The sequence below is a fragment of the Maylandia zebra genome, linkage group LG12 (assembly GCF_041146795.1).
Source record: "Maylandia zebra isolate NMK-2024a linkage group LG12, Mzebra_GT3a, whole genome shotgun sequence".
NCBI classification, from domain to species: Eukaryota; Metazoa; Chordata; class Actinopteri; order Cichliformes; family Cichlidae; genus Maylandia; species Maylandia zebra.
Window position 1 is genome coordinate 23,480,890 of NC_135178.1, and position 14,305 is coordinate 23,495,194.

The 14,305-nt window shown below is 39.7% G+C and overlaps 1 protein-coding gene across 3 annotated transcripts; it reads left to right on the plus strand.

Annotated features, from left to right (window-relative positions):
- The first annotated feature begins 34 nt into the window (after window positions 1-34).
- On the plus strand, window positions 35-13,923 carry hnrnpk (heterogeneous nuclear ribonucleoprotein K). 3 transcript variants are annotated; one of them, XM_004547281.3, is made up of 17 exons: window positions 35-161; window positions 996-1,069; window positions 1,280-1,343; window positions 1,688-1,785; window positions 2,110-2,166; window positions 3,177-3,220; window positions 4,775-4,847; window positions 5,276-5,389; window positions 5,575-5,703; window positions 5,992-6,320; window positions 7,996-8,043; window positions 9,328-9,367; window positions 10,489-10,504; window positions 10,929-10,961; window positions 11,069-11,136; window positions 11,629-11,798; window positions 13,053-13,923. In XM_004547281.3, exons 3-17 carry the CDS (start codon window positions 1,286-1,288, stop codon window positions 13,081-13,083), a joined length of 1,308 nt encoding a protein of 435 aa, XP_004547338.2. In that variant the 5' UTR covers window positions 35-161; window positions 996-1,069; window positions 1,280-1,285; the 3' UTR covers window positions 13,084-13,923. The 3 variants fall into 3 exon arrangements, with proteins under 3 accessions (XP_004547338.2, XP_012773517.1, XP_004547339.1); XM_004547282.3 differs by having other exon boundaries at window positions 36-161; window positions 1,190-1,343; XM_012918063.2 differs by lacking the exon at window positions 7,996-8,043 and having other exon boundaries at window positions 1,190-1,343.
- Window positions 13,924-14,305: the final 382 nt, after the last annotated feature.

Here is a 14,305-nt window from a genome sequence, read left to right on the forward strand (position 1 = left end):
CGCCTCGGTTCTCGTGATTGGCGTTCGTTGTAGCCAATCGGATTTATCGCCTGCTTGAGTCGCTCTCCGTTCAGCCAATCAGCACACGGTGAGTCGTCTTATCATTTTATTTCCAGGTTCGGTGGAGAAGGAAGAGGCAACTAGCGAGGTGTTTGCTGCAGGTTTGTGTTTTGAAGATATATATTTGTGCTTTTTGTTGTTGAACTGCACGGCTACTATAATGAGAACTACGCCTTTAATGTTTGTTTGCTCACTGTGTTGCTTGTTTGGTGCAACCCGCTCTGCTTGGCTGCGTTTGTGCTGAACCGAAATTAAGGCAACATGGCGAAAGTAGCTAGCTGCTAGCGTGCGCGACTTAGTGTACTCTTTGTATTGATCGATTGGTTATATTTTAGCAACTCGTTCACGTTAGATCCGTGTCGCGTTACTGTTCGCATTTGAAGCGCTAAGTGGTGCAGGGTAGTAGGGAAGTTTTAAATTCCAATGTGAGCGCAAGAACTCGAAGCGTTTCACTGCGGGCTGGCTAGCTCCGCCGACGGCTAACCGCACCTTAGGCAACGGTCCCTATGTTAGCTTTAACCGGACCAGCTTACTTTCGATTTGGTCACCAGTTCACTATCTTTTGGCTGCTATTGGTTAATATAGTATATATTACTTATATTAAAAAAACAACCCTCGCCTTGTTGTTTTTAGCAATAAGTTATTTTTTGGTCTGCCATTATATGTTAGTGTTAACTATTTAACTCCTGATTATAAAGCTGTCGCGGTTTCTCCTCTCTTCAGCCAGACAAACCCCGTGCGTGATCACATTACAGCTGATAACATTTAGCAACGGTGTTCATTCTGATAACAGTGGTCTTAGTTGATTATCGGTCACTTCAGATAAAATATAAGAATTTAAACCCATCATTGGTGTTTACCGAACTGTCTTCTCGCGCTCTCTATTTATATGCCATCATTTCAGTATTTTAAATTAGCCTCTCCCTCTCTTTCAGGTCGCAGGAGTTGTTTGGTTCTTGCTCCGGTAGTTCCGCCTCTCAACACGCCCTTGTTCTCCTAATAAATATCGGTGAGTCTCTGGGATCGGCCAGTTTCTTCCATGTCAGTCCTGCGATCTACTTTACTCAGATGATTTGTCTAATTTCTTCATTTTTTTTCTTGCTCTTACAATGATAACAAAAAACCTCAGCTCACAGGGGCCAGTTTTCTGCTTCTCCCTCCCAATTGCTACCATCTCTATCCCTGATCGAGGTGTTTGGCTCTTCTATTCTTCTGTTAGAAGACGATGGAGACAGATATTGATCAGCAAGAAGAGGCTTCATTCAGCAACACAGAGACTAACGGTAAAAACCTTATTTTAAAGTTTTGCATGTTGTTTAAATACATCAGATTTTGGACACGGTTGGCAAATCTGTGTATTTGGAGATTAAAGTAATTGCTTTTTTATGTTACAGTAAGGGATCTAAATATTCACTGGTCTATGTTTAAAATTGTGTTTGTGTATTAAAAGAAGTCTTTTCTTTCTTAGATGTGCAGAGGGAGATTTGTATATGTTTAGCTTATAATGGGAGAACAGTTTGAAATCACTTTTCTCTTTCGACTGAATAGTTAATTTATCTTGTTGAAGCGTGTGCACGTGCACGCTGGCGCAGTGTTGTCATGCTGTGTTTTTATCTCCTTTTGCCAGGTAAGCGCCCCGCTGAGGATGCAGATGAGCAGAAATCATTCAAGCGCTCCAGGAACTCGGATGAGATGGTTGAGCTTCGCATCCTCCTGCAGAGCAAAGTAAATCAGCTTCTCTTTCATTTCACATTTCATGTTGAATCCTTATGTGATTATTTATATTTTTGTCTCATTCTTGTGGGTAGCCCTTCAGTAAGACTGACAATGTCTCCTACTCAGACCATTTTGTTTTTTGTTTTTGTTTTTTAAATGTATTTTTCATGGTTTTCTTTCTGTTCACCTCATTACATTTATGCCTTTTGAATAATTAATTTCCAGGCTTCATTATATTCATAAAGTACTTCTCCTCACATTTAATTGTAATGTCTTTTAATTGCAGCACCATAATTAATATTTACTCTTCTTATCTGTTCTTTGTGTTTTTAGAATGCAGGAGCTGTAATTGGGAAGGGTGGCAAAAACATCAAAGCCCTGCGTACAGACGTGAGTACATCTATTCTATGCAGCCTGAATTTTAATTTTGTTTAGGATTTTAATTTTTTATTCTATAGTTTTTCTATCTCTCTCCTTCTCTCTTTCCACTGGCCTCTAAAACCTGACTAGCCTCTCTTATGGGACAGCAGTTTTTGTTTAAAATTTTTTTTTTTTTTTACAGTAATAGCTATTCAAATATATTTAAATATTTAGCTTTTGTATTTTCTTACATGTAAACAAGGCAAAGTTTCTAAGCCTCCTGTTCATTAGGTCCTCTGACAAACCAGTTGGGGTTGTGTTTATCTTTGTTTTTTGTTTTGTTTTTCTTCTCACATAAACATTATGTAATCATCTAAGCTAAACTATCCCTAGGCACAAAGGCCCAATTTCATGTCCATTTGTTTCTTCACAATGATAATTTATTGTCACACTGCTGATGTGGAAACACTGGTGCTCCTGTTAATTTAAATTTATGAGCACAGTGCTGAGTTTGTAAGGTCACCTGCTGCTCAAGCTAACTTTTTTTTTTTCCCTTCTTTTTTGTGTTTAGACAAACAGGCCAGTTGTTAATTCATTGAGTTTCATTGACTTTCTCTAGCCCTCAGCAATTTGTTGTCCCCCTCTTTTCTCACTGTCTCTGGTTTATTCCCCAACATTGAACTCTTCATGATAATGATATGCCATTACCCATTTTCCAATGTCACTTTTCCTCCTTTTCTCTCTTTGACAAACCAATCTCTGAGAGAATCAAATTAAAGTAACATTTGAACAGTGTAGAGCCTGTATATTAAAAATGTATTCCTCTTCCCTCTTCCCTCTCCCCTTGTTTATTATTTTACTGTTTACTTTTTTGCCCACTTCCTCCTCTGTTGCCCATGTTCTGGATGGCCCCTCCTGCGCCCGCCCACCTGACACCCTGGTTGGCCCTGCCCATAATCGTGCCCTGTCCTTAAATGGGCGCCTTACTTGATTGACATCTGTGCTCGAATGGCCCTGGCCCCTGCCCATGCCACGCCCAGTACAAAGCCAGTGTGTCAGTCCCAGACAGCAGTGGGCCTGAGCGGTATGTCCCTAAGCTCCTCCCTCTCACTGCCTGACTACAGGTCAAATAAACAAGAAGAGATGAATAGTCATCCTGCCTCTGTCCAGTCACTGTATTTTTAAACTACCTGTTCATACAATATATTAGCCTGAGTCAAAATGCCTAAATACCTTCATGTCCAAATCTGCCTGTTGATCCAGTAAAAGCCATGTGAACAACCTTTTATATGCCATTTTTAAAGTCACGTCAGCATTTAAACTTAGGCTGGTGTTGTCAGGGTTTTTCTGCCACTATCTTTTTAAATCTTTGCTATAATCTGTGCAATATGTCCGTGTGTTTTTGTGGTTCCTCTTTTGTTTGTTTGTTTGTTTGTTTTTAAGTTGATCATCTATCCTCTTTATCTTTCGTGTTTTCACTTCCCTCCCCCTTTCAGAGTGGATATACTGGTGTTATTTTTAATTTTTGTTAGTTTCATGTCCTCACTTGCTTCATCATCTCATTCCTTCCTTATGAAGCCCTTCTTTTATATTGATAAACTACAGTAGTCCATCCATTCTGAAATGCAAAAGGCAAGCTGAGATTCAAGTGTTGTGGTTTTTTTTTTTTTTTTTTTTTTCCTTTCCTGTCTTCTGCTTTATCTGAACTTGGTTGACTGCTGAAGCCATTGAAAATACAGGATATCTCTGTCCTGCTCATTTTTGCATTCTTTGGTTTTATATTTATTGCTTCCTCCATCCCCTTAAAAAGCAAACAAAGCAAACTCGAGTGGTGGCAGACTTCATTTACCATGGTGTAATCTGCTCTTTTACTCTTCAACTGCCAACATTCTGCTCCCATGTAAAAACTGTGCTTAAGTTTTCCTCCTCAGTAACTAGTGTTTATTGTACTGTCACTAGGTGGGTGTGGACACCAACATTTTAACTACAAATTGACTGTCCAAACTATTTATTTATTTAAAAAAAAAGAAAAAAAAAGTTGCGTGTAATTTAAAAAAAAAAAAAAAAAAAAAAGCGATGGGGTTATTTATTTGATTTTCCTCTGCGATTTTAAACGTACTGTTTTGCGCATTTTGGGGTCTTTGTGGTCAAAATGTTTGTGGTTTGCATCCACCAAACTCTGCTTTAAGATTTTAGAGTTCTCTTTGGCACCATTGGTGCTCATTCCTGCCAGTTCCTCCTCAAACCTCCCTTGTCTCCCCTCTTCAGTGGTCACCAAATGCAGTCACTTTTCTTTGGGTCCTTTTAATTTTGTCTCTTTGCTTTCCTTCTCTGGACAAAGACTTTCCTTTTCATTGCATTGTTTGGGTGCCAGCTTTTTGCCAGTTACAGAGGTTAAAAAAAACAACCTTGACCTAACATGTAAAGTTTAGAAAACCAAAAAAAAACTGGACGCAAATATTTAATTTAGCTGTGTTAGTCTCATTGAATCATTATTTGGTGTTTGACAGTTTTTTCTATGGCAAAAAGGGGGATGGTATGAATTCTATAATCTAAAATGTTGTTCCCTTCCTCCTGGGATGCCTTGCCGGCACCCCAACCCCACCCTCTAATTGTTACGCATGGATGAATTCTGAAGCATCCTGAGCATCAGTGCAGACATTGAAACTGTTGGAGAAATCCTGCTGAAGATTATTCCAACATTGGAAGAGGTGAGCACTTTTATACCCCCGTTTTATTTAATTATTTATTTTTCCCCCTCTGATTTTAAGTTATTGCAAAACTAGTTGTTGCAAATGTGGGTTGCTTTGAAAATTTCATATGCTTGTTGTAGGTGTGAGCGTGTTTGCCAGTATGTGGTTTTTAAGGTCAAACTTCACTGGTTTAAAGGCTTTCTGATTGCATGTGTCGGCAGTCTGATGTGACTATGTATAACACTGTTTCTATGTGCCTCTATCTACCATTAATTGGTTTTTTTGTTTTGTTTTTTAAAGAATAAATATTAGAATTTTCCCTCTAAGAGTCTTAAGCTACATTTCAGGTTGAATATGCTCATGTGTTCCCATTGGCAATCAGGTGTATGAGGTAACGATGTATAAAATTTGTATTATGGTTTGAATATGTTAAATGTCCCGTGCAGTACCAGCAGTACAATGGGATGGATTTTGACTGTGAGCTCCGTCTGCTGATCCACCAAAGCCTGGCCGGTTCTATCATTGGAGTGAAGGGAGCCAAGATCAAGGAGCTGCGTGAGGTATCTTCAAAAAAATGGAGATTTGTTTTTGTTATGTTTGTAAATTTTATATTATTCTTAGACTTGATTTAAATGCCATCTTTTGTTCATCTGTCTTTCCCTAATAAATGGACAGCCTTGGGATTTTGTTAAATGAGCATCTGTTTTCTTTGTCCATTCATGTGTGTGTCTGTATTTGTCTCCAGAACACAAAGACCAGCATCAAGCTGTTTCAGGAGTGTTGTCCCCAGTCGACAGACCGTGTAGTTCTGGTTGGTGGTAAAACGGAGAGAGTGGTGGAGTGTATCAAGACTATGCTGGAGCTCATATCTGAAGTAAGGTTATCTATTCTGGAGTAGTTCATTTATGTATTTATCTTTGCAGCTATTTATATATTGAAAATTGCTGATCTATGGGAATTTTTTTTTTTTTTTTTTTTTTTTGCCTTAGGTTTGGTTGGGAGTTTTAATTCAATATGAAATCCATGATAATTTCACAGAACTTAAACCATATAATAATAAATAATACATAAATAATAATATTGTTGCGCATGATCCCTCTATTTTCTTGTAAATTAAATTGACGCTCTGGGCAGGCCTGAATGTTCTGTTTCCCTGTTTCAGGCTCCCATAAAGGGCCGTACACAGCCCTATGACCCCAACTTCTACGACGAGACGTATGAATACGGTGGTTTTACCATGATGTTTGAGGAGAGAGGGGGTGGACGCAGACCAATGGGAGGTTTCCCAATGCGCGGTAGCCGGTCCAGCCATGGAGAGCGCAGCTTTGACCGAATGCCTTCAAGTAGAGGGGGAAGGGGACCCATGCCTCCGTCACGTCGAGATTACGATGAAATGAGCCCCCGCCGAGGTCCTCCCCCACCACATCCGAGTAGGGTTGGTAGAGGGAGTAGCCGTGGACGCAACATGCCAATGGGACACCCACACAGAGGGTAAGAGATGAGCACAGATAACATGCAGTTTGCTCCCCTGCTTTGCTTTTTCTTGTGCACAAATCAGTCTTGTCCCAAGGCATTCCCACTTAAGTGAGTTTGTTATAATAAGAATACATTGCCCATCTTGTAAGCATTCACTGATTTGCTTAATACTATAGAGCTTAATGACTATAGAGATTGACTGACCATGTGACTTTCGCGCATTGCATGCTGGATACTCGTGGCAAAGCAATGCATCAAACGCAAGCATTTGCAGCATCGCAAAACGTTCATTCTCCGGTTCCGATACCTTCTTTCTTTGTCCCCCAAAAAAGTTATGTACAAAACGAAGGAGAACAATGCCGGTCCGTACAAAGACAGACTTGATGAAAAGTCAAAGAAAAGATATGAGGAAAAAATCAAAGGAGTGAAAGGGTCAGACCCTTACGAGCACACAGAGTGGACAAAATATATTAGTGTGCTGCCCAACTTTCACCACGCTCATATTTATAATTACACGGTTCTTGGAGTGAGTGCATACACTCATGAAGTTTAGTAACTTCAGGTCACTGCAACAAGCCCAGGTACAGTTTACTGACGGATGGGTACAGGACCTTGAAATGCACCGTGTAGAACGAAAGACCATCGTACGTATCATAAGTTTACCAGTCTCACAAATCGTCTTCATAAATACACATTCGTTAACCGTTTATTAATAGGACTTTAAGCTCAACAATAATTAAATAGTAGTGGAAATAATTTCTGATTCGCATTACAGAAATGTAGCAGTGACAATAATATTGTATGCTGTAATCGTCCTGGGCAATTAGTGATACAATAAACAAAGGAGCATAGTGCGACAGTTTCTGTTCAGCGCCAGACTTGCTTGTAACCTATATCACCAATTATGTTATGAAAATGACGTATTAACTACTACAAAACACTGACCTTTGTGGAAATTCTTGGGGCAGACTAACATGTGAGCTGGAGTGTTCTGGGACGTTATATTTGGTCTTTGAATGGCTGCAATCCAGGCCATCTGTCGCCTCTTTGTTACTTCGGAAACATGGCTCAAACAATTTCTCTTCAACGACGTAATCCGATTAAAAAAAAAAAACCGATCTCTTTACCCGTCGGCTTCCCGTGGCTGTCATGTGACCGGCTATTGCAGTTAATAATACAACAGCTTCTTGACATTTTTGTGTTTCTTTTTATCGCTGTGTAATGTAATTTCAATTGAAAGCCTGCGTGCGCTAGTACCTCTTGCCACGAGTTCCCAGAATCCTTTGCGGTTTTACCCCTGAATGACGTCACATTTTCAATCTCTATATAAAATTTGAGTTCGAAGTTGAGTCCTTTCACTCCTGTTTAGCGCTTCTTGAGTTTGATAGGTTAAAAAAACAGCAACTCTATATTCAAGAGCACTTGCTCATTTTCCTACATGTCCATATACAGAGCTTAATCTCTTCAGGTGCCTTCTTTCCATTCAGATGCGTTCTGTTTAGGGTCAACTTGGTTCAGTTGTCTTGTGTAAGACGAACTAAGTCCAGTATTCTGTATGTTATTGAGTGGCTATCATTTCATTAAGTGTATGTGCTCATCATTGTCTGGGTGTGTTTGTATCCTTTTTTTTTTTTTTTTTTTTTGTGCGTTTATTTGTTTTTGCCGACCCCCATCTCCATCTTGCCCACAGAGATGATCGTTACTATGACTCGTACCGCGGCTCAGATGAGAGGTCAAAGTAAGTTTCTGCCCCTAAACCTTTGACTAAACCTCCTAACTAATCTCAACAGGGATACTTTGACATTCTGATTTTCAGTTGGTTTGTATTACCTGCATTTGTAACATTATAAGTAGATGTTCTGTAATTCACTTCATGTTAACGCCAGTGGGATTTTGCCCATCGGTCTGTGTTTGGAGTGATTCGCTGCTGCTGAAAGCCTAAATTTACATTCACAAATGAAATGGACAATTTGTCTGGAGTTTATGAAAATTAATTGTTAAGGTATCCCCACATGTTTCCTCTGCTCTACACATTTTTCTGCTCATTTTTGAGAAACTAAAAGATTTACTCTTCTTTTGTATTGCTAACTACTAAATACTACAGTTTGTTTTTTTTAGTACCCTAACCTTCATTCACATGTTCAGCCCATCTATTTGGAGTGCTTTGTAGGACAGTAGAGCAACACTGTATGACAAGCTCTTTCTTGTGATGGTAACACATTCATTGTGCTACTCATTAGATAGTTATTTTGTGGTGGTGTGTGAGGGTCATGTGCTGATGTGATGCTTGTCACTTACAGCCCCTGCTAAGAGGTATGCTTTCAATGCCAGCTTTTGATTTAAAAATATTTTTAATATATAGAGATGTATAATTTTGCTTCATTTTGGACTCTTAAATCCAACCTGAAGTAAACCAATTCAAGCAAATTATGTTGGGTGTCAAACTATGGGCGGGGCTATTAAAAATTCTAAAATGCAAGCTCTGCGATGACAAAACAAGAACAAAGCTATTATGATACCCTGACAGTAGCCTTGTTGATGATATCTCTAAGACTTTTTTATTATTAACAAAACGTGGGGAAAGAGTGTAGCAAAAGCACTACATGATATTAAGTTATGATGAGACTTTTATCACAACATTAACATCTGTGCATGTATGTTCTTAAGAAAAGAAAAAGTACAAAGTACATCCAAATGTGTTTCTTCAGTCTTCTTTATTTTAGCTCAGTCGTGTAGGGGGGGGAAATTCAGCAGCCCTTGGCTCTGATCATCATCACCACCACCTGTCACTCCTCTCACCATAACACTGTCAGAGCTGTTCCTGTTACTGTGTGGGAAGATGGCTGAGAGGAAATGTGTTTATACTGTAATCTTGCTCAGCGTGTGTGTGCAGTTTGACCTGGACCAGAAATTTTCTTTGGAATGTTGTCAAGCATTTTTCTAAGCTTTTTCTATTTCTTTCCACCCCAACCCACATCTCCCTCTCTCTGTGTTTCTGCCCACCCCTCCCTTCCATCACCAGTGACAGAAGAGGCAGACCGGATCGCTACAGCGATAGCATGGTTAGTGACCCTTTGCTAAATGCATGCGGCTCTGGTACTAGCATCTCATTGGGTGCCAGCGTCCACAACCTAGCATACTTGTTGGTCCTGTCGCCACACAATATGCTGTGATTGTCCCATTATCCTGTCATGACAATAATGGTTTATCAAGTCAGCATGTGATCAACTGCCATAACCAGAGGGATTTTTTTCTAGGTTTTCTTTCTGTACGTCTGTCTGAGGCGAATTTCTTAAAATTTGGCACAAGTTTGTTTGAACTAGAGTATGAACTGGTTTCATTTTGGCGGCCAAAGATCAAAAATAGTTTGAAACAGTTCATTATATATTGTGTAAGTGTGTAACCATGGAACTGATCATAAATGCCAAAGAGTATTAAATGGTTAAGTGATAACTTTACATACAGAAGGGCAGGGCTGGGCAGGATGTAAATTGAAATTTGATTGGTTGGCGGAAGGATAAAATAACAAGGTGGTAATTCTAGTTGACATTACGTCGTCACTCGTGCAAATGAATGTGCATACACTCAAATGAGCCATGGATCCAAGCTAGCTTTTGCATGGTGTAAACCATCCCACCAAATGACCGTAATCACCACAGCCGGAGACACCCCATAATAATCAGCTATAATTACCCTCTTACTGTGTACTTTTCACGGCCAGCCTGTTTTTCCTGTAAAGTGAGGGAGGATGTTGGAAGGGTAGGGAGGTAGGGGGTGGCCGTGGTTGGTTGCTAAGCACTAATAATGCTTTGTTGACAGACTGGAAGGTCTCTCTCCCTCATTCTCCCTCTCCCTCTCTGAGAGCTGGCAGGATACTGCCTGCCGTTGCTCAGCAACAGCTATTTGAATTGCTTGTTGCCCTGGTGACAGCAGCAGCTGAATAGCAGCTGAAAATGGGGGCTGATGGAGATGCAAGGAGAGATGGGGAGGGGGGATGGAGGGAGAGAAGGAGGAGGAGTCTGTATTATGGATGAAATACTGGGTGGCTTTTAGTTTAGTCTACTCCATGGATGCTGCAGCTTCAGCATCCGTGCATTTTTGCGTACGATCTGTGGGATGTAAAGATGAAAGGACTTCATTGTGCTGTATGTAACCGGTCTGTGTTTCTGTGTGTTTCTTACAGAGTGGCGGAGGATATGGTAAGTGCTAAACATCCTGTATTGCGTGACGAGGATGTGGTTACAATGCTGTTAACGTCTTAATCAACAGTACAGGTTGGAGAATTCTTAATAATTTAGTGTGGTGACAATAATTTTCTCATATGTTACAAATATAAATGGGCTAAAAGGATATTGCAGCTAATGAATTTGGGATATTAATTTAAATCTGTATTGTGAATTTTAAAGAAATTTGTTTGCAATGACATTTGATTTTAAACATGTTTCCAGCAAATGTTAAGGATTAGGTAGAGATTTAAATATGATTTAACACATTTCTTGATTTCTTTGCCATATGTACCCACTTATGGGTTTAAGTTTAGTATCAAGGGGGGTCATTTGAACAACTGTTGGCCTGTCTTGGTGGTGATCACTGAGTGTTCTTTTTGTTTCCTCTTCTGCTCAGATAACAGTTCCTCGTGGGATAGCTACCAGTCAGGTGAGCCTCTACACTTCATCAGTCAACGTGATTAGAAAAGATTGCTTTTTTCTTTCTTTCTTTTTTCTTCCCCCTTTTCTTACCTTTCCTCTTCTTCTTGCCATCAGGTGGTCGTGGCTCCTATAACGACATGGGTGGCCCTGTCATTACCACACAAGTGACGATCCCTAAAGATGTGAGTGAATGACAATATAGAACTGTAAACTTACACCTAAGGAAGATCTGTTTTATTTGTCTACTGTGCCCCATATTATAAAGATTGGAACTGTACATTGCAATCCAAGCATGTTATCTGCACTCTGTCATTATCATTATGACATTTAAGTGGCATTTAATTTTTTGTGTGTGTGAGAGTTGCTGTTAGGTGTGCAGCAGCTAAAATTTGCCAACAGAATATCCACAGTAGACAAGTCATTTAAGGTCCATTTATTGGTTTTATTAAAGAACTAACCACTACCTAAAATAATTTCAAGATGTATTTTCATTGATTTTTTTTTTTTTTTTTTCCTGAGTAAAGCTTTTCTGTGTTTTGTGTCTCCAATTTGGATTTGTCAACCTACACGCACCTTTAGTCACAGAACCTAAAATAATTTAACATTTTGCCCGCCCCCTGTTCACCACCCCTCTTTTTTTTTCTTTTCTTTTTTTTTTTTTTTACTCGGTACAGTTGGCTGGCTCTATCATTGGTAAGGGAGGCCAGCGGATCAAACAGATCCGCCATGAGTCTGGGGCCTCCATCAAGATTGATGAACCTCTGGAAGGTTCTGAGGACCGAATCATTACCATTTCTGGCACCCAGGATCAGATCCAGAATGCCCAATACCTCCTACAGAACAGGCAAGTCCTGACATGGGCTCGGTATATTCCAGTGACTTTTATCCTGTTTTCGGTTTAGAAATTCTTGGTCTAGCATGCTGGTGGTAGTTATATCTTCAAGTTGTGTTTATAAGGCTCAGTAACTTGTAATGTTAGTTTTGAACTTTTAGAAAACCTCAGTCAAACTGTTCAGTGGTCAACTGACCTCTCATGAGTGAGGGTTGCATCATTAAAAGTATAATGCAACCCTCTCAGAAAGTGCATTCTTGTTTACTTATGCTGAGAAGAGCTGCTCATGTGTGAAAGATTAACTTTCCCTCAATTCATTGAACCTCACATTAATAGGGGAAAGGTTTGGTTGAGGTTGTAAATATGTTATATTGAAATTACATTCTGTTAGTCCACTTTTCGTTGGGTTTCTGAAATTCTGTTGCCTGCTGTCTTTTCTTCACTAACCCCCTTCCTTTCTTCCCATGCAACGTGCAACTAGTACAAACCTTCCTCTTACATGAAATGGCTGTGACGGAACAGACAAGCTTTAACAGCTGTTGTACATATCACGTAACATGTTTATTTTTGTTTTGTTTTTGTTTTAAGGGTTGATGTGATAGGCATATTTTGTTGACTGTCACATCTGTCCCGTGAAATATGATTGTTAAATTATTATGAAAAAAAAAAAAGCAGAAAAAAGAAAACAGTCCGTTTGCCATCAGAGCCGTTTCACTGTGAAGCAGGGAGTGGATTGATTCTTCCCCTGGCTGCTGCTGTGTGGAAGACTAGTGATTTTGTTGTTTTTAGTTAGAGCAACCGACAACAAATCACAGTCTGCCAAATAGCACAGGCTCCTCCTCTTCTGTCTCCCTTGGCAACCAGTAGGCACGTATAATACACACTACTTCCTTGTTGATGCTACTGCCCGAATGCTAATACAGCTGTAGACCTGCCGCCCTTTCTCTTGAGTAGGGTAGTGTTGCCATGCTAACTAACCCTTCCTCCCTCTTCCTTTCTCTCCTTCCTCCCTTTCAGTCTGCTGCACCTGCTTAGACACAAGGGCTAACCACACCCTGCTATTTTCCTCGTCTTCCTCATTCTCTTTCAGGCACTTCAGTCACATCTTCATCCTCTCTTTCCTCTGCCTCTCCTATTTGCTGTCTCTTTCCACTCCACATTCATGCTCCCACTCATATTTACAATTCCATTGGCTTGCAATGTGCAACGTCCTCCCCCCCCCCCCCTTTGTGTGTGTTGTTTATTTTCTCACTCTTTTTATTTCAGTGTGAAGCAGTACTCTGGTCATTTGCTGTAGACCAAGGAGGCTCAAAGTGAAGAAGAATGAGATTGCCCCTCCTTCCTCAACCTTTCTGCCCTTCCCAGCACATCACCTTCAGACTATTCTGGATTGTGGGTGTCTTTTGGTTTTTTCTTAATCTTATTTTTGTATTTTTTAATGAAATAAATGTCCAACATTCCTGTGCATAAGAGAAAATGTAGATGTTCTGCATTTTTAAGAGTGTAATCCATTAGTTTATCAGATACACACTTGCTTTTTTCTAACACAGATAACAAATTATCCTTCAGACTTTTCACAGAAATAAACATAACCTTTATTTTTTGGATGGCTTTTTGTTTTTGTTTTGTTTTTTAATGACGCGTGTGTGTTTGTGACTTGGTGGAAATCTATCTTTTGTGCGTACATGTAAGCACATGTCAGCGTGTGTGGGTTTGGTGTGCTTTCTGTAGTCTATATTGATTCCTTCGCACCCAGTTGTACTACATTACCACTCTGTGCAACATGCAGAACGTAAGCTTATTCTTTTTATTTTATTTTCGAGAGCTGTGGGGGACTTAACCCTTTCAGACTGGATTTTTGGGATGTTTATGTTGGGATTTGTGTGAATATAGCAGTTGTCTGATGAAACAGCTGAAATCTTTGATTTTTTTTGATTTTTTTTTTTTCCTCACAAATGGGGAAAAATGTAGCTAGAAATTTGTTGGCATTTTATTAGAACGTTGGAAGGAGAAGGGGGGGGGGAAAGGATATTGAACCTCATTGTCCCTGCAGTTTCCTGCTCTCCATGTGCCCATGCTGTAGACTCCCCATTTTCAAATTACAAGATGAATAAAGATGATGCCACTTTTTACTAAATCTTGAACTTCTGTTTTTATTAATTCACATTTCTGGTCTATATCAGTTTCTAAGTGTTTTTAGTTAAATGCTGTTTTATTAATATACTGCCAAACAACAACAGTTGCTTAAAGGCACTTTATATTGTATGATAAAGACCCAACAATACTGCAGGCATGTGATTGAAGAGTGAGTATGTGAGTGCATACTCACATACTCTGAGATGTAATGTCTGAGATGTATCTCTTGGGGTTTTTTGAGCATCTGAGCATTTCACAGGAACTTGTATTCCTGGGAATATGGGTAACTATAATGTTTGGAAATGACCTTTTAACCCTTGTCAGACTGATCTTAGAGAAGCATCAGTTGCTTCTCTAAGATCATTGCTGATGTCTGTCTTCTT